Raw genomic sequence first — 19,337 nt, forward strand, 5'->3', positions numbered from 1 at the left:
TGAAAAACCCAACTGAGGCCGCTGCTATCAGCCCTAAGACTATGTAACCTAAAAGATAGTAGATTAGATTTAAAAGTAGCAGAATATCTTACTTATCGGGAGGAAAAACTAATTCCTGAGTTTTCATTTTAAACCATTTCATTTTTTAAACATTTCTGCTGTGCACAGCAATTCAGTAATTCATATTATAACATTTTTTTTCATATTCACTCCCAGTTGCAAACAAGAGTTTTCTTCTATGCTGTAAAATTGAAAGATGTGTATAGATTTCCAAATAATGTAGAGTAAGATTATTATTCTTTTGATGATTACATGGAGATACTGTTCAAAGAAAGTGTATTTCACACAATTACAAATTTTGATTCTCAATGTGATTATTCCTCTGTACAGATATAAATGAAGAAGGCTGTTACTGAACACACATATAAACTGCAAGCATTCGTAACAAATCATGTTGCTGAAAAGATGTGTCCTTTCGTAAATTCAATACAGCATATGGAATATACAAAATGAACCAATGTCTATAATGCAGAAGTTGTCTCCTTTTTCATATTAACAATTTTCTAAAACAATGAAATGCTAAATCCAAGAATACATTTTCAAAAAGTTGTGGTACCAAATGCCTTTGTTACTTGTCCATTTCTATCTTTCCACGTTGTCTATAAAGAACAATAAAAATAATGCCACAATTTCATGGTTACTTGGCTCTTACATTGGCATAAATTACATATTTTCATTCTGCCACAATTATGTGTTTCTTGGAGTAGGTAAATCAATTACTATAGGTGGATTCAATGGCTGGTAATTCATGGTACACACAGAAGCATTCACATAGGTAGTTGTTCCATCAGCCATAACACCGTAACCTAAAAAATTAAAAACATTGTTATAAATAAGCTTTTCCTCAATACACAATTTCTGCTAACATAAACCAAAATGGTGGCCATATAGAAATTCCTATTCATCCCATTAAACATCAATAAATCACAGCACTAAACTTGAATATCTTCATTCTAACATGAATATCTTCATTCACATGAATCCAAGCAAACAGCACTGTGATGCCCTCTTTTTTGAAGAATAGTTTCAAATCCCTACAACTTAAATAATTCCCTGTAGAATTTAGGGCCTCTCTGCTATAAATTCTCCCTCTCTAAAACCTTTAACATTAAAACTGGATTTAGATTAGGCCCCTCACATTGAATGCAGGATTCTATTTGGTTCTTCAGGAAGAAAATGGGGGTCTTTTTATGAAATCATCAGTCAGATGAATGGATATTAAGTGTCCATTCATGGAAGGGTCTTTTTGCATGTTGGATCTGGACATCTCCATAGAATTCAAATTCCTTTGAGATTACAAACTGATATTCTGAAGCCAAATTGAATGTACATTCAGAGTGAGTTAACACAGCCACAGAAGAAAGGAAAGAGCATGCCAACCAGTGATGGGATTCAGCCGGTTCGCACCACTTCGCCAGAACCAGCAGCTATTTTTTTGTTGCCCAGGCCCAGAATGGACTTCCGGAATGGCATCCACACACAGAATCAGTTGTTCACATATTTGAATCCCACCACTGATGCCAACCATCAAGTAATTATGGTTTTCTTGCTCCTGTTTCCTGCCCTTTGTCTCTATAAAGATATTTTCAACATTAACAGCTTTTAAATAGTATTCAGAGATTGAACATCTGTTACTTCAATATAACCGAATGTCACAATGACCTACGTCTCCTTCATAAGTTGGCTTTGTTGCTACTCTTCATATACTGGTGTTTGGCAGATTCCATATGCCACAGAGTTCGACAGAGTGCAGTTTAGGTAAATTATGGAGACATTTCCATAGGCAGAGCAAATCAAAAATAAAGGCTGAAGGAAATTTATTTTATAAAGAAGCAAACTCATACAGATAAAAAAGTGCTATAAGAAAGTTGATGTTCATCATGGTTCTGGAAGATCCAAAGTTTCAGAATATTATTCTTCCCCTATTATCCTGGAAAAATATATCAAATTCTAGCAAAAAACTGTTATAGAAAATCTTTCTAGCACTTTTTTCATTCTTATATGAAAAATTCTGAGATACAGAGATAATAATGTAAATATAACAAATGTATGTTGATAAATGAAGTAGGGTGCGGAGAAGATAATAACAGCTTTTTTTACTGAAAATAATAGGATTCTGTCACATTAGGAAGAATTTTAAGCCAGATGTTTTCACAAAGAAATAAGGTTTTCAAGAAAACAGACTGGTTATAACAGTAATTATTTATCCCAGAAATTCAAGAAATGAACGCTGCCTCTTTGGTTAGTAACAGATATCAGCAACAGTCATGTCAAAGTGGAACCTTCTAGTACTTACTTTTTTTACATCACTATTTTGAATAACTTGAGAAATCCAAAGTAAAAATCTAGTTTGTTATTTTATGTAAATTACTGTCATCTGCTATAAATATAGACCTGTTCCCTTTACTGTGTTTATTGCTTAAAAGATTCTGGTATGAAATAGCATTTCAACTTAGTGGAATGAGTTCCAGCATAGTGCCTGAGCAAACACTATGCAGGTGGTCCTCAACTTACAACCACAATTTGAGCCCAAAATTTCTGTTGTTAATTTAATTTTAATTTAATTTTATTAAATTTATATACCGCCCTTTCCCAAAGGACTCAGGGCGGTTTACAGGGTATTTAAAATCAAACAGTACAAAATACAAAAGTTAAAAAACAATTAAAACAGATTAAATTATCCCTTAACTAAAAACCTCAGTTAAAAATTCTCAGCCTGGGCCAGAGAGCTCAAAGAGCCAGGTCTTCAGGTCCCGGCGGAATGAACGAAGGTCAGGGGCGGTCCTAAGCTCCATGGGCAGCTGGTTCCAGAGGGCAGGCGCACCCACAGAGAAGGCCCTCGCCCTGGGTGTTATCCGCCGGCAATCTTTTAAGCGAGACATGTATGTGTGTGTGGGAAAAGTCAACATAGTGACCATGATTATACAGTTGCCTTAGAGACTTTTTTGTCCCCCTCTATGGACACAATATAGGGGACGCGGTGGCTTAGTGGGTTAGGACACTGAGCTTGTCGATCAGAAGGTCGGCAGTTTGGCGGGTCGAATCCCGAGTGCCGCGTAACAGAGTGAGCACCTGTTACTCGTCCCAGCTTCTGCCAACCTAGCAGTTCGAAAGCACGTAAAAATGCAAGTAGAAAAATAGGAACCACTATGGTGGGAAGGTAACAGTGTTCTGTGCGCCTTTGGCGTCTAGTCATGCCGGCCACATGACCACGGAGACGTCCTCGGACAAGCGCTGGCTCTTCGGCTTTGAAACGGAGATGAGCACCGGCCCCTAGAGTTGGAAACAACTAGCACGCATGTGCGGGGGAACCTTTACCTTTTTTATGGACACAATTACTCACTCTTGCTCCTTGCTGTGCAAAGTCTTATTCAGTGTGACAGAAGTTTCTATAGCCAAAAGCAGAGGTCAGAATCAGAACAGATCAGAGCTGGAAGGGACTTTGGAGATCTTCTAGTCCAGCCCCCTGCTCAAGCAGGAATTCCTATATCATTTCAGACAATTGGCTGTCCAATTTCGTCTTAAAAACCTCAAGTGATTAAGCACCCACAATGTCTGAATGCAAGCTGTTCCACAATTAATCAACATACCTCTTGCCTACTACACTTAATATCTCAAAATGTTGTATTATCCATTTTAATTTTCATCTATGAAAATGATACATACATACACACACACACACACAATGCCTCACCTTCATGAATATGTCCAAAAACATGAAGTCGTGGTTGTATTCGTCTCTGGATTGTATTCAGCAGCTCCACACAGCCCACCCTTTGCATTTTCTTAGGAACCCAATCTAGAAAACCTTCAGAATAAGAAACAAATAGAATTTATAAAATGCTGAAAAACTTTGTATCTCAAATTTAAGATTTTACTACTTCATTCTATATCTAGCTCTTCTAACTTTAAATGAATGTCTAGAAATATTTTTTGTTCATATACAGAAATAAAATTGAATAATAATAAAAATATTGAATGAAACTGAATAATGATGTATACAAGCAGAAGGTATTATAGTCAATCTACCCACTAAAAGCTGGATTAATGGGTATGTAAGATAGAGATGGTTTTAATGCATGCAAATACACAATTTTGGTCAAGAAATGCAAAAGAAAGCTTCAATAAATCTATCAGATAATTTTAGCATTCTTTTATCTTTATTTTATCTGATGTGATTTATTGTTGGGGTATAACCCAACTGAAAACATAAAATAAGCTCAAAGGCCAAATGCACAGTTTTGCTATTTGTAATGGAGCTAAAATAATTGCAACGTTTTAAATGCAGATTTTAGCAGAGAAAGATTTCATTTAACAGTTTTTCAACAAGGGAGTTGTCAGCCAATGACAGTAACTTGTAAGAAAAGGATAAAATCTAGGTATGAAGGGTGCAGTTGACTTGTTAAGAACAGTTAATATACTGTAATTATTCCTCGTGGCTTTAATATTTGCTTTCTGGCATATTAAAAATTTATAATTTGGTGGCAATATTTGGAAAATACTGGGAATTGAAGGTCTTTATTTTGTGGCCCCATTCAGATTGAGATCACTGTACCTCAGGCAAAGCTTAGTTCTTCTCCCGGTCATGCCTTTTCCTTGTACTAAATGGAAGCGCAACTTCGTTTGAGAGGATTAAAAACAAACTACTGTCTCTTACTCAACTCTATATAATAATTCCAATTCATAAGACAAAGCTTGCGACTCACATTTATTTGCCCCTGAGAGGATCTCATAAACATTTCTCAGAATTCACCTTGAGGAGAGGGGGACCCCGTTCAGAGCATTCAGAGAAAGTGAATTAGCAATGGGAGATGAAGGTATCACAATGAATATGATACTATTGAGATGAGATATCACAAAGAACTGAGGGTATTAACCTTGAGAAAAGGGGCTGAAGAGAATGTGATACATTATTTTTAAAATTCCAGCTATCTGTGTTGCCTGAAAAAGATAGATGCAGGTCAGTGATCTTCAGCCCAAAGAAGGCAGATTCTAGTTCAGTGTTAACAGTTCTTCACAGTAGGAAGAGTTTAGATGTGGACCAAAGCTGTGGGAGCTGGTGAGCTCCCATTCATTAAGCCATGTTCAAGCAGAGGCGCAAGTCCTCAGATGGTTGAATGTGGATATCTGCACAGAACAAGAGGTTGAACTCAGTGCCTCCAGCGGCTCCTTTCACATGGAGCTCTGATTGGGGATAATGGCTGAAGAAATCAAGATGATGTATTCAGAGGGAACAATGAAGCTTTCCACAAACAGCAGAATCCAGCTTCAGCACACTTCCAGGTGGGATATGAACAGGGCACAAGGACCTACAGGGTACAGGGTCAAAAAGTCAAGGTGCCAGCCATAACAATGCAATCAGTTCCTGGCCCCTTTATATATACAAAAAAGGAGTGGGGCTTCAGTCATGTAGTAGTGGCCATTATCTTGAACGTTTTCACATGCTACACCCCACCCCACGAGAATCCTGGAAATAATCCTTGACAAATCAGTGAATTATTCCAGAAGCTGGAGGCAAAAAAAGGGTAACTGTGATTTCTTCCGTTTCCATTTCTTCCTAGTTATGGTAGGTTTGCTGGGATGAAAATTACTGAGTTTCAAGTGAAGATTGAATTCTCCAGCTTAGGAGGGTTCAGTGGAATACTGGGAACTGTAATTATACATATTTAACTCGTATAAAAAGAGCTGAACACTTGCCCTATGTGAAAATTAGCAAATTGTTCCATAGCGCGAATAAATTCCTCTAAGAAGTACCTTAATTTTGCTCATTTCAAGAGCTTGCGTTTAACATTGGCGCCAGACTGCTCCTGTGTTACAGAAACACAGCTCTGAGTTTCTCTATGAGATTGAGGGTTTGTTGGAGAGGGCAGTGGTTGAAGGTCTTAGTGTGTCATCCAGAATGTATCCAACCTGAATGGCCATCATAAGACCTTCATGAAACCAAGGGCCAGGTAAGTCCACAGACCCAGCTTTAATAAACAGCACAGATAGTAAAACTGTTCCTACATCTAATTCTAAACTTGCCTTCAGTTGCTTAAACCAACACATTTTCCTCTTTCTGTCTCTAACTTTTATAGCAGCTCCTTGTGTCTCCTTGATGTCAGGCCAACGAATGCACTCTGTAGTTTCATAAACTCTTCATAGTGTCCAAGGTTAAATTCCTCGAGATGCCCCATCTGGCAGATTGCTATTTCCACATGTAGCTCACCAAGAGACTACCATCTCTGCTCTGTACAACTTGCTGGTGATCCATGAGTGTTTGTTTGCCACAGGAAAGACAGGGGTGGTGGTGGTGGTGGTGGAAAGGGACGGAGTTTCACAAGGGCATGTGCCTCATGGAAATGAACCACATGAGAAGCACTTGACTTGTAAGGATTCTGGATGGAAAGAAGAAGCTGCTTCACCCCACCAGGAAAGCTGCGATTGTGGGAGTCTCCAAGCTCAGGATGAGACATGCTGTCATTTCTTTTATACAGAGAAGCCATGTAGCTCTTGTGCATGATTTAGCCCTCCTACTATGAACAGTTTAGCTCTTCTGCTAGGAACAGTTTGCTGTTACCAGGAAAATGTCCTCAATTATAGGATTCTCACAACAGATAGATGTACTTCTACTTTATCTACAAATTCACAAATGCACTCATTAGAAGACTGAACCCAATTAGGTGATAACCAGTGGAACAGAATTCTATTCTATTCTATTCTATTCTATTCTATTCTATTCTATTCTATTCTATTCTATTCTATTCTATTCTATTCTATTCTATTCTATTCTATTCTATTCTATTCTATTCTATTCTATTCTATTCTATTCCAAAACTGTGAAGATCTGGGGTCTCTCTTTTTTTGCCCCAGTGAATCAGGGAATTATTTAAAGAAAGACCATCTATGGAATTCTTTGAATTATACAGGGTTTGTTAGTGGGAAACTGTTTTTTGCAGGCTTTAAGGGCCTTGCAGATGCTGGATGCTTCATCTGAGTCATGGCACTTCCAAGGATGTTGCACCCTCTTGCTCTCAGGGGGCTCTCATAATAACAGGCCTCGTAACCAATCCCTTCCCCTCCAATCCAGCCTGCTATGATGATATGGTAGGAACCTGTTTGAATTGTTCAGTTGAGAGAATAAATTGTCTCCTTCTTTCCTCTTCCATTTTTTTAAAAAAATTCTTCTCTACCTTTTATTCCAAATCACCCTTCTGATTTTCCTTTCTGTTCACCTTTAATTCCTTTAGCAACCACCTGGTTGCACCAGGTGCTGGGTTTTTTCTCTTCTCATTGTTTTATGTTCTTGAACCACTGTTAACCAGTGGCCCTTAGCAATAGCATATTGTGCACTTGCACAAGAATTCCCATGGACTCTCAGGGACGTCCTGTTGTATAGCGATTTGTCAACTTCTACTTTTGCAAAACCTTGCTCAAGCAAAGAAAGACTGAAATTCAAGTTGTTGTCACATGACTGGAAATAATTAATTGTAAATGAGGTGGTTTATAAAGGCAAAAAGGATTTCCACTTTAAAAATTTTGCGAACTAAAATCCATGAAATTAACTTCTTCATTAAATTAAGCGTTATTTATGTTGAACATGTTTTTGTCTGCATGCAATATCAACCTTCTGAAGCTTTCCCATATGTTTGCAACTTATTATGTACACCTGACTACACAAACTAAGAATAATTTATTATACCTAGTGAACACTAAGAAGACTGCCTTAGATATTCTTTTCTTTTCCTTCTTTTAACATTTGCATAAACAGTAATCTGCAACTACCAAAAAAGTATAAATTACTGTTGCCAACAATCAACTAGGCAGGTTCCAAGCTAGATTTTGTTGGACAATTATAGTGGATAATTTCCACTTTAGTTTGTACCTAGCATACACCTATTCAAATACCAAATGCAGATCAGATATGGGCATACTCCACATATTATACTATATAGCAAAGTACAGATCAATATGTATTTAATAAATATCAGCGAACATCAAAACAAATAACTAGCAAAACAGGATAAAAGCAGGATAAGAGGAACATTAGCAACAGCCAAAAATATACATAATTCCTGTATCTAACAAAAGGTGCAGAATTTCCAGTGGCCACTGGAAACAACCCTGTGGGCAATGAGCATGGACACTCCCAACTTTAACTTTTTTGTACACAAAATAGCAGCAGGTTAGAGATGGAAAGTAAGACACCAGGTGATCTCTCCTATATCCTGCAGAGTTAAAAACACGATGTATTGGATCCATTTGAAACATCCAACAGATTTTACCAGGGAACATATGCTTGTTGGGGGGAAAAACGCAGTTACCTTTAGAGCTAAGGAAGCTAAAGATTTTGAAATCAATCATGGCTGTAAGTTTTTACTAACAATGAATTTTAACCCGATCCAAAAATTTGGGATGGTTAAAAATAGACCAAAAGCCAATTCAAAGATGCATGTTTTCTATATTGTGACTGATGAGCCCCAAATATGTTTAAGGCGTATTATTTTATGAATTCCGATGCAAACTAATTGATTCCTAACTCTTGACCAGAGTTAATGCAAATATTTATATTAGAAATACTTGGCTAATACTGTACTCATGAATGGCTTCACATCAGAGACTCTCAACTAGAGTATCCTGGGTGCTGTGCTGGTCACGGTTGTTATAAAATGACTGGGAAGAAATGGTTGAGGGGTTGAGGCAAAAACCAGAGAACTGCGAAAGCTTTGGAAGAAGAAGAGAAGAGCAGAGAAGAGAAGAGTTCAAAAAAATTTTTTTGAACAATTGGCTGAAAAAAGAGGAAGAAATTTAACAGAGAGAAGTGTAAACTCCTGCATCTACAGCAATGCTTCTTAACCTTACTATGCTGCCTTCCTGCTCAGGATCTGAAAATCTTGCTTGGATTTCAGTTCCTTCTCATCTCTGGGGTCTGGTTAAAAGAGCTCTCCAGTAAAGGATTTCAGCTCTGTGCCTGCTTGACAGAGCTGAAATCCTTTGGTAAGGAGCTCTTTCAACCAGCCACCAAAGGTGAGAGGGAATCCTCCTGGATGGTGGCAGCAGCTTGCAGTCTTCCCTGTCAACTTTTCTAATGACTTTCTGAGGAAACGAGCAGAGAAGATTGCAAATGGAGACCAGATAATTGCACGGTGCTTGGCAACTAGTTGCACATGCAAAACAGGTTGCTAAATACCCAGACTGTGATCATGTGACTGTTGGAGGGGATGCAGAGTTTTGTGATGGTTAGAAGTGTTTTACAGCATGTAAAAAAACCCATCACAAAACATTGCATCCACCCTTTCCAAGGCTGTTGTTAATTGGAGCTGTCATTAAGTAAATGGCCATAAATCAAGGACCATCTGTGTATTATTTCTAAAGAACTTTTTAAAGTTTGGTTGTTAAAAATAATTTTTTTAACTCCTTTGGCTCCAAAGCTGAGCATAATTTAATACAAAAAGCAGAATTCAGCTACTAATTCATCTTTTGGGCTTTATGTAGAAGAGACCAAGCATCATGTGGGTCTTATGAAAGAGGGATCAGCAATCTATTCTTGGAGTCTAGGATACATTTAGTGTTTCAGTCTAAGCTATATTCCAGGTATGGAATAGAGCCAACTCTGGTGATTTTCCTGCATTCATTGCAAGAACTTTAAACAAGACTACAGAAAGGCAGGAAATGTGAGTTGGGTATGAGATAAAGGGTCCAGAGGCATGTGCAGCGGGGAGTGTAAAAAAAGTCAAGATGGTAGCTGGTCTCAAGCCCCACCCCCTTTTTACATGTTGCATGTAAAAGGGTCAAAGCTTAAACCCAAATTGTGGCCACCATCTTGATTTCGTTTCACTATTAGCTATGAATGCCCTCAGTAGTGTCTAATGGTACCCTGATCACAGAAATATGATTATTAACTTGTAGAAACTTTGAGTTGGGAGGCATGGTGTTTGCTTGCAATGAGATGCATTTTAAATATTTGCAAAGCAAATTTAACTTAGCTTTAACTTTGAATGATTTTATTCTCAGTGATTAATGGAGGCTAATTCTATCAAGTGGCTTTACTAATGTTAGGGCAATAAGCAGGGATCGATTACTATTTCAGCACAAAGCACCCCAGAATCACACCAGTTTACATCTCAAGAGCTTCATGGAAAAGGCAAAGACTCAGAATTGTTATCTGTCCCCAGGAATACAGCAGAGACATATAAACTGAACTGAACCAGGGTTTTCTTACCAAGAGGTGGTCCGTGTGTAATAAGAACATCTATTCCATCTGGAATTAGGTTCCATTTCTCTAAGAGCGCTTGACCTCGTGGAAGATTAAAGCCCCAGCCATAAAACCAAGGTTGCCTGCCAAAGAAAGGGGAAGATAAGTCTTCAATGCTTCACACATGCTGTGGTTAGCCAGCTAAGCTCCAGTACGAGAGGAGGCCCTGAATCCACATAGGCAATGTGTCTAATGGGTCAAATGAAATGTTACAGAAGCATGCATGTGCCACTGCAATTTTGAGCTAATTTATAATACATGGACACCCATGTAATCTGAAAACATTACCATATCTACTTTCAAAGAATATTCATTAATAAGCAATGGATATTACGCTTTTACTAATTTTAGCACGTTTGATCCAGTGTAAAGGACCTCTAAAGTACTGTAAAATGCCTTCTTTGGGATGTCTGCATTTATTCTCCTATTGTGTTTGCATAATCTTTTTATTAAAGTGAGTTCCATCATGCAAAAGTCCTGTGAAAAGTCTTGCATCCTTGAATGAAGCATTTGTACATGATAAGGGCCTAATCTGAAACACATAGGAGAATCAATGCAGGCACTTAATACAACTGGTATTATTATTTTTTTCTTTTGGTCTTGTAGAGCTGTTTACATGCCCATCTCCTTATTTTTTTCCCTTATTTTTTTAACAAACTAGGAAAATATGTTTTTCACAGGATAAAGTTATTTGGAAAACACCAAAAGACAGTTGTAATAACATGATGTTAAGTTTGGAATGGATTCATGTAGTAATGGACTATATCAACTGCATAATAATTACCTTCCAATTCAACAAAATCCCAGCCACCCAAAGCAGCCCAGCCCCTTTTAGCATTGACACACATAAAAAGGGGTTGACAGTTCAATGGCATGTTTTGAACCTCTGCCCAAAGACTGCTATGTGTGCCTTACCCAAATGAATTATATACAGCCCATTTATAGAGCTATTTTAACTGATACAGTTTTGCTTTCTTTTCATAATAGTGGTATTCACATTTCCTTTTCAAATGTGGCTATTCTATTAATGCAAACCTATTTAATGGCCTCATATTTTCCACCTATAATGCTGTATTAAAAGAAAATATTAGCATAGAATTTGTGGGTCTATGACTTATTTAATATAAAAGCAGCACACTAGCAAATAATGTGTGGAGAGGGAATGTGGAGAGATACAGAGCCCAGTCCGCCTGCTGGTATGTTGGCTATTACCAGAAAAATAAACCGATAATGACTTATTTTTCACCAACAACAAAGCCAAGAAGGAGGCTTCATTGAAGAAGGAGGAGGAGGAAAATTTCAGATGCAAATAATAATAAGAAGCCAAGACTCACAATATCTCTGTACTCATAAAAGATAAAATGCAAGATGCCTTAAATTCACCTGTATTTTATCACTCTTTTAATTATAATGACTTTGTCTACTACAGGGGTCTTCAGACTTGGCCCTTTTATGACTTGTGGACTTCAATGCTCAGAATTTCTCAGCCAGCATGCCTGGCTGAGGAATTCTGGGAGTTGAAGTCCACAAGTCATAAAAGGGCCAAGTTTGAAGACCCCTGGTCTATTATGTAGTGATTATTTAGCAGCAATTCTCATAAAGAAACAAGTACTAACACTATAAAAGAATCCCATAATTACCTCTGCTTTTCAGAAAGAAATACCGGTATTTAAAACCAAAATATGCAATAAATTACATACAAAGGTGTCCGTCCTTTAGACGTCTACTTTCAATTAACCAGTTGTTTCAGTATTCTTTAGCAAACTGACCTATTAAAAGTAGATACTTTCACTTATATTATGTTTCATGTACTGCACAGATTGCCTGCCATATAGATTGTTCCACTGGACTTTAATAAGCTAAATCATCTCAGGGAAGAACTTCTGACAACATTTGCAATGAGTTAGGATCCGCAGAAGACCATACCACAAAAAAGATGCCACCTGCTCTGGTTGGCAGATGGGGTCTTGAGCAGAGGGCAGGTAGATGTTTCATGTCAGTTCCCCTCACCCCCAGGTGTGAAATGCACTGCTAAGTAACATAGTGCTGTTTAAGTATATATCGTGTTGCAGGCTGGGAACAGACACATTCCTAACCTTGTTGGAATGGACCAAGTTGTTGGATCATATCAGATCCAGGAAAACTGTTGGGCTGATTCTTTTTAACCTCTAGACCAGGGGTCCCCAACCCCTGGTCCATGGACCAGTACTGGGTCACAGCATGCCAGAAACTGGGCTGCACAAACCAGCAAAGCTCCATCCTCAGGATGCAGGCAGTATACAAAACCATACCCCTTCCAGTCCACGGAAAAACATCTCTCCACAGAACCGGTCCCTGGTGCCCAAAAGGTTGGGAACCTCTTCTGTATACTACAAAATTTTAAATGTATATTTAGTAGTTTTGGTAAATTAATACGTGCCACATTCTCCTGGCATCTGCTATGAGATCTATTACTCTCATTTTGCACATTCTTTTGTTCTGCGGCTGCTATTTTGATGGTAGCCGGAATGTTAATAATAAAAACTGTATCAAAAATTGAAAGTGTTGGTTTTCATATCTAGCTAACTGCCTGCTACTTTTGCTCTGCCCCATAAGGAAAGAATAAAAGGCTGGTATGATTTTATAAGCTTTATAATAAGTGCAGCTTGAAGACTGTTAAATATCAGCTACTCATTCTTCAGAGATGCCTCTTTGGGGTAGTCTGAAACTACTCCTTTTCTGCATAAAAAAAAAGATAATTCTTTGAAAGTCTTCTGAACTATTTCTTGTACATTGCTTGACAAAATCCAAAGAAACTGCCCTCAAAGCCGTAATGACTGTTTCCATAGTACTGATGCATTAATAGCATTTTCAGAAAATTATGTTGTCTGCTCTTTTTCTGATTTTTAAATGTGTACCTTTGAAATTCTATGAAGATTACACACAAACTTAAATAGATGTAAAAATATGCACACCAAGAGCTATTCTGAATACAAACTATTTTTCCAGAGAGAATCAGTGTCATCTAGCACACGAATTTACTGAGGCAGTAGAATGTAGAAATCTTTAAGAATTGTCCTTTCCTCTTCTTAAAAGATCCTCTTTCAAGGATCTTTCTCTTGATTTATTTATTTCCCTGTAGCTGTGCTCCCCACCATGTCCAAATTTAAATAATAATAATAATAATAATAATAATAATAATAATAATAATAATAATAATAATAATAATAATAATAATAATAATAATGTTGGAAGGGACCTTGGAGGTCATCTAGTCCAACCCCATGCTCAGGCAGGAAACCTTATACCATTTCAGGCAAATACTATCAAAATGAGATGCTTATGGAGATCAGATGTACATGCTTCTAATCCACAAATTAAATCATATTTTTTTACTGTGGATAGAAAGTCAGTGGGCATTTCTAGACAGGCAGTTAATACTGGTGCAATTAATATAGTTAATTTATCAGTGGGGAAAAATAATATCCCCCTCTTCAATTCCAAAATAGTTTTAGGGGAATGGAGAACATGATATGCATGTCTCTCCTTCCTTTTTTATATATAATAATAGTTGTATTAGTTTGTCAAAATATAAAATTACAAAGAAAAATTCAAAAAAGTAATAGAAAACTAGAAAGGGGAGGAAAAAGGGAAAAAAAGATAGTGTAAAGAGGGAAAAGAAAAGGAGACCAACTTCTGACTCACTTTAGCACAGTAGAAGATAACAACATTGCAATCACAATGTTTTGCTTTTGCACAACAGTGTGCACAAACCATTTCTGTAACAATAAACTTACCTAATTAACCAAAACAAAATCAAGATTACATTGTTCTTTTTCATTGCAAGCACAAAATCTGCAAACAATTTCAAATCAGAAGCAAAGTTAAATGCATTCTCTTCTTTGGATAAAAGAATTGGTTTGACCATCTCTGCTTCTCTTTGCAAATACCTCTGTTGACTCATTAATCTTTATCATAATTTATATTAAGGGAATACTCCATATATTTTCAGGGTTTATTTCCCTCTCCTTCCTAACCCGTGTCCTTCAAGTAAATATGTTGGCACCATCTTAATGAAGAGAAGGACGAGGGGGGACATGATAGCAGTGTTCCAGTATCTCAGGGGCGGCCACAAAGAAGAGGGAGTCAAGCTATTCTCCAAAGCCCCTGAGAGCAGGACAAGAAGCAACGGATGGAAACTGATCAAGGAGACAAGCAACCTAGAACTAAGGAGAAACTTCCTTGACAGTTAGAACAATTAACCAGTGGAACAACCTGCCTCCAGAAGCGGTGAATGCTCCAACACTGGAACTTTTTAAGAAGAGACTGGACAGCCATTTGTCTGAAATGGTATAGGGTTGGACTAGATGACCTCCAAGGTACCTCCCAACTTCTTCTTCTTCTTCTTCTTCTTCTTCTTCTTCTTCTTCTTCTTCTTCTTCTTCTTCTTCTTCTTCTTCTTCTTCTTCTTCTTCTTCATCATCATCATCATCATCATCATCATCATATTATTATTATTATTATTATTATTATTATTATTATTATTATTATTATTATTATTATTATTATTATTATTATTATTATTATTATTATTATTATTATTATTAATCTTACTTCCAACAGTCCACAAAAGGGATTTCTAGACTTGGCTGTAATCACTGTCTGCATCAAGCTTGTAAGCTGATGGCCTCCTGATCTGTAGTTCAAAATAGGGATGCCCTCAAGATATAATTTTTAAAAAGTCAAGATGATGGCTGTGACTGTGTGATTGTCATCGGGCCTGCTTTTTTTGCATCTCTCACACACAACGGTTAAAAAACAGACAGAGATTTGACTACGCCATTTCAGGCCCAGTTTAACTTTTTAAAATTATACCCTGGTGCACGGTATCACCTTCCAAGCAATGGGATCAAGAGTTGTCAACTGAAAGAGAGGATTATATATATATATATTCCTGTGGATAAGCCCTGAGTCGGGCCAAAACAGGAATGAAAGAGTTAATTAGCAAGGTCCATTCAAAAAGCCTTGACAAATACTTAAACATATATATATATATATATATTATTTGCAGATACTCAACATGCGTCTTGTTGTGTGCAAGCCACCGTTCCATACAGAAAAGCACATGTGACTCAAAGCAGCTACTTAGGTAAATGGCCCTTAAAACATAATCTGCAGTCAGCTTCCTTGGGGATCGTTAAGAGCAGGTGGCTTGCTTTTATCAAGGTATTTTTCTGACTAAAAAGGGCTCAGAGAAACAGCCTCCCTATAAAGCTGGGGAGGAATGGATAAGAGATAACAGAGAATCCCTGGAACAGGACAAAGCCCAAGCTTAAGACAATGTGTATCTATGTGGATTTCTATTCTATAATTTTTCTTAAATTAGAGCCATGGAACAGATAGAAAACACTGTTACCTACAAAATGTTCCAATTAAGATGTGCTTTTAGCAAAGGCAGGCGAGTTGGCAGGTTCTGCCATTGTTACATGACACACATCTTTTGTCTTTGGACCTCTTATCTCTTCAGTGATTTGCTTTATAGTTTAGGATTTTAAAATCCCTCTGTATAAACTGATTTGCCGTGCTTATGAAATTCGGAGTCATAGCAATGTTGCTTCAAATAACTTTAAACACAGCTCAGAACTCTTTAAACTTTAAACCTGTTTAAAAACTCCTTTGAAACTTTACAGCCATTTAAAAGCCAGATTTAAAAAGCTACATATTTGCATGCAGCAAAAGGATGTGACCCTCTAGAGCAGGCATGTCAAACTGCCGGCCCGCAGGCTGGATACATCATACTAAAACTGCGCCCACCCCATTGCCAGCAATGGGGAAAAAGTCACAATATGTCGCGCAATGTCACGTGACGTCGTGAGTTTGACATGCTGGCTCTAGAGTTATCAGCTATTACTCAAGTGAATTATCCATTCACCTGAAGGGGAAACTAGAAGCAGGTGTTTCAATCAATGTAATCATAATCTGAGGATAGTGTGGCAGCTTCTGCCATATTTAAATAGCAGACTTCTGAGTACCAGTGGTCCTCATTTATTGACTGCCTTGATTAGTGACTGCTCACCCTTATGGAAAAGAAACTTTGAAGTCATCTTCTCATTTACAACCTTTGCAGGACTGTAAAGCAAAGGAAAGCAGAAGCGTAAGTGTAGTCAGTTTCACTTAATGGCCATTTTGCTTAACGACCAAGTTGCAGTCCCAATTGTTGCTAAACTATCTGTACGCCATAGCAAAATCTGATCTTCACAGCACAGATATGTGGAAGTATATTATAGCTCAAACAAAAGAGATTTCTGAGGACCTCTGAAGATCAGTTGTTGACACATATCAGACTGGAAAAAGGTTACAAAACTACTTCCAAAGAGTTTGGACTCCACCAGTCCATTATACAAATTGTGTACTTTTGTTGTTAGCTGCGAAGTCGTGTCCGACCCATCGCGACCCTATGGACAACATTCCTCCAGGCCTTCCTGTCTTCTACCATCTTCTGGAGTCCATTTAAGCTCACGCCTACTGCTTCAGTGACTCCATCCAGCCACCTCATTCTCTGTCGTCCCCTTCTTCTATTGCCTTCGATCTTTCCCAGCATTAGGCTCTTCTCCAGTGAGTCCTTCCTTCTCATTAGGTGGCCAAAGTATTTGAGTTTTAGCTTCAGGATCTGGCCTTCTAAAGAGCAGTCAGGATTGATCTCCTCTAGGACTGACCGGTTTGATCGCCTTGCGGTCCAAGGGACTCGCAGGAGTCTTCTCCAGCACCATAGTTCAAAGGCCTCAATTCTTTGGCGCTCAGCCTTTCTTATGGTCCAACTTTCACTGCCATACATTGCAACTGGGAAGACCATAGCCTTGACTATACGCACTTTTGTTGACAGGGTGATGTCTCTGCTTTTTAGTGTGCTGTCTAGATTTGCCATGGCTTTCCTCCCCAGGAGCAAGCGTCTTTTAATTTCTTGGCTACAGTCCCCATCTGCAGTGATCTTGGAGCCCAGGAAAACAAAATCTGTCACTACCTCCATTTCTTCCCCATCTATTTGCCAGGAATTGAGAGGGCCAGATGCCATGATCTTGGTTTTCTTAATGTTAAGTTTCAACCCAAGTTTTGCACTCTCCTTCTTCACCCGCAACAAGAGGCTCTTTAGTTCTTCTTCACTTTCTGCCATTAGAGTGGTATCATCTGCGTATCTTAGGTTGTTGATATTTCTTCCGGCAATCTTAATTCCAACTTTTGATTCATCTAGCCCTGCCTTTCTCATGATGTGCTCTGCATATAAGTTAAATAGGCAGGGCGACAGTATACAGCCTTGCCGGACTCCTTTCCCAATTTTGAACCAATCAGTGGTTCCGTGTCCAGTTCTCACTGTTGCTTCTTGACCCGCATATAGGTTTCTCAAGAGACAAATAAGATGGTCTGGTACTCCCATCTCTTTAAGAACTTGCCACAGTTTGTTATGATCCACACAATCAAAGGCTTTAGCATAGTCAATGAAGCAGAAGTAGATGTTTTTCTGGAACTCCCTAGCTTTCTCCATGATCCAGCGTATGTTGGCAATTTGATCTCTAGTTCCTCTGCCTCTTCGAAATCCTGCCTGTACTTCTGGTAGTTCTCGATCCACATACTGCTGAAGTCTAGCTTGTAGGATTTTAAGCATGACTTTACTAGCATGAGAAATGAGTGCAATGGTGCGATAGTTTGAACATTCTTTGGCACTGCCTTTCTTTGGAATTGGAATGTAAACTGATCTTTTCCAATCCTGTGGCCACTGTTGAGTTTTCCAAATTTGCTGGCAAATTGAGTGTAGCACTTTTACTGCACTGTCTTTTAAGATTTTGAATAGCTCAGCTGGAATACTGTCACCTCCACTAGCTTTGTTATTGCTCAGCTTTTCTAAGGCCCACTTCACCTCACATTCTAGGATGTCTGGCTCGAGGTCAGTGACCACCTCATTGTGATTATCTGGGACGTTAAGCTCATTCTTGTATAGTTCTTCTGTGTAATTTTGCCACCTCTTCTTAATCTCTTCTGCCTCTGTTAGGTCCCTGCCATTTTGGTCCTTTATCATGCCCATTTTTGCATGAAACGTTCCCTTCATCTCTCCAATTTTCTTGAAAAGATCTCTGGTCCTCCCTATTCTATTGTTTTCTTCTATTTCTTTGCACTGTTCATTTAAGAAGGCATTCTTATCTCTTCTAGCTATTCTCTGGAATTCTGCATTCAATTGGGCATATCTATGTTTTTCTCCCTTGCCTTTCGCTTCCCTCCTTTCCTCAGCTATTTGCAAAGCTTCCTCAGACAGCCATTTTGCTTTCTTGCATTTCTTTTTCTTTGGGATGGTTTTGGTTGCTACCTGTTGTACAATGTCGCGAACCTCTGTCCATAGTTCTTCAGGCACTCTGTCTATCAGATCTAATTCCTTAAATCTATTTGTCACCTCTACTGTATATTCAACAGGGATATGATTTAATTCATACCTGAGTGGCCTAGTGCTTTTCCCTACTTTCTTCAGTTTAAGCCTAAACTTTGCAAGGAGAAGCTCATGGTCTGAGCCACAGTCAGCTCCTGGTCTTGTTTTTACCGACTGTATAGAGCTTCTCCATCTTTGGCTGCAGAGCATATAGTCAATCTGATTTCTGTGTTGACCGTCTGGTGATGTCCATGTGTAGAGCCGTCTCTTGGGTTGTTGGAAAAGAGTGTTTGCTATGACCATCGTATTCTCCTGACAAAATTCTATCAGCCTGTGCCCTGCTTCATTTTGTACTCCAAGGCCAAACTTGCCTGTTATTCCAGTTATCTTTTGGCTTCCTACTTTAGCATTCCAATCCCCCATGATGATAAGGACATCATTTTTTGGTGTTACTTCTATAAGGTGCTGTAGGGCTTCATAGAACCGGTCAATTTCATCCTCTTCAGCACTGGTGGTTGGGGCATAGACTTGGACTACTGTGATATTGAATGGTTTGCCTTGGATTCGAACTGAGATCATTCTGTCATTTTGAGGATTGTATCCCAGTATTGATTTTCCTACTCTTTTATTGACTATGAAGGCTACTCCATT

General features: G+C 38.3%; 1 protein-coding gene across 2 annotated transcripts in view; it reads right to left on the reverse strand.

Annotated features, from left to right (window-relative positions):
• Positions 1–747: 747 nt before the first annotated feature.
• The window catches only part of MPPED1 (metallophosphoesterase domain containing 1), a gene marked incomplete at both ends in the record, with an annotated part of 76,896 nt that continues 58,306 nt past the window's right edge, over positions 748–19,337 (reverse strand). The window contains 3 exons of one of the 2 annotated variants that reach the window (XM_081331377.1): positions 748–866; positions 3,755–3,868; positions 10,262–10,377. In XM_081331377.1, the coding sequence (XP_081187503.1) occupies positions 748–866; positions 3,755–3,868; positions 10,262–10,377 (349 nt within the window). Of the gene's footprint in view, positions 922–3,740; positions 3,869–10,261; positions 10,378–19,337 lie in introns of both variants that reach the window. The other variant, XM_081331376.1, reaches the window with a different exon arrangement.

This window comes from Vipera berus (genome assembly GCF_964194415.1).
Source record: "Vipera berus genome assembly, chromosome: 6".
NCBI classification, from domain to species: Eukaryota; Metazoa; Chordata; class Lepidosauria; order Squamata; family Viperidae; genus Vipera; species Vipera berus.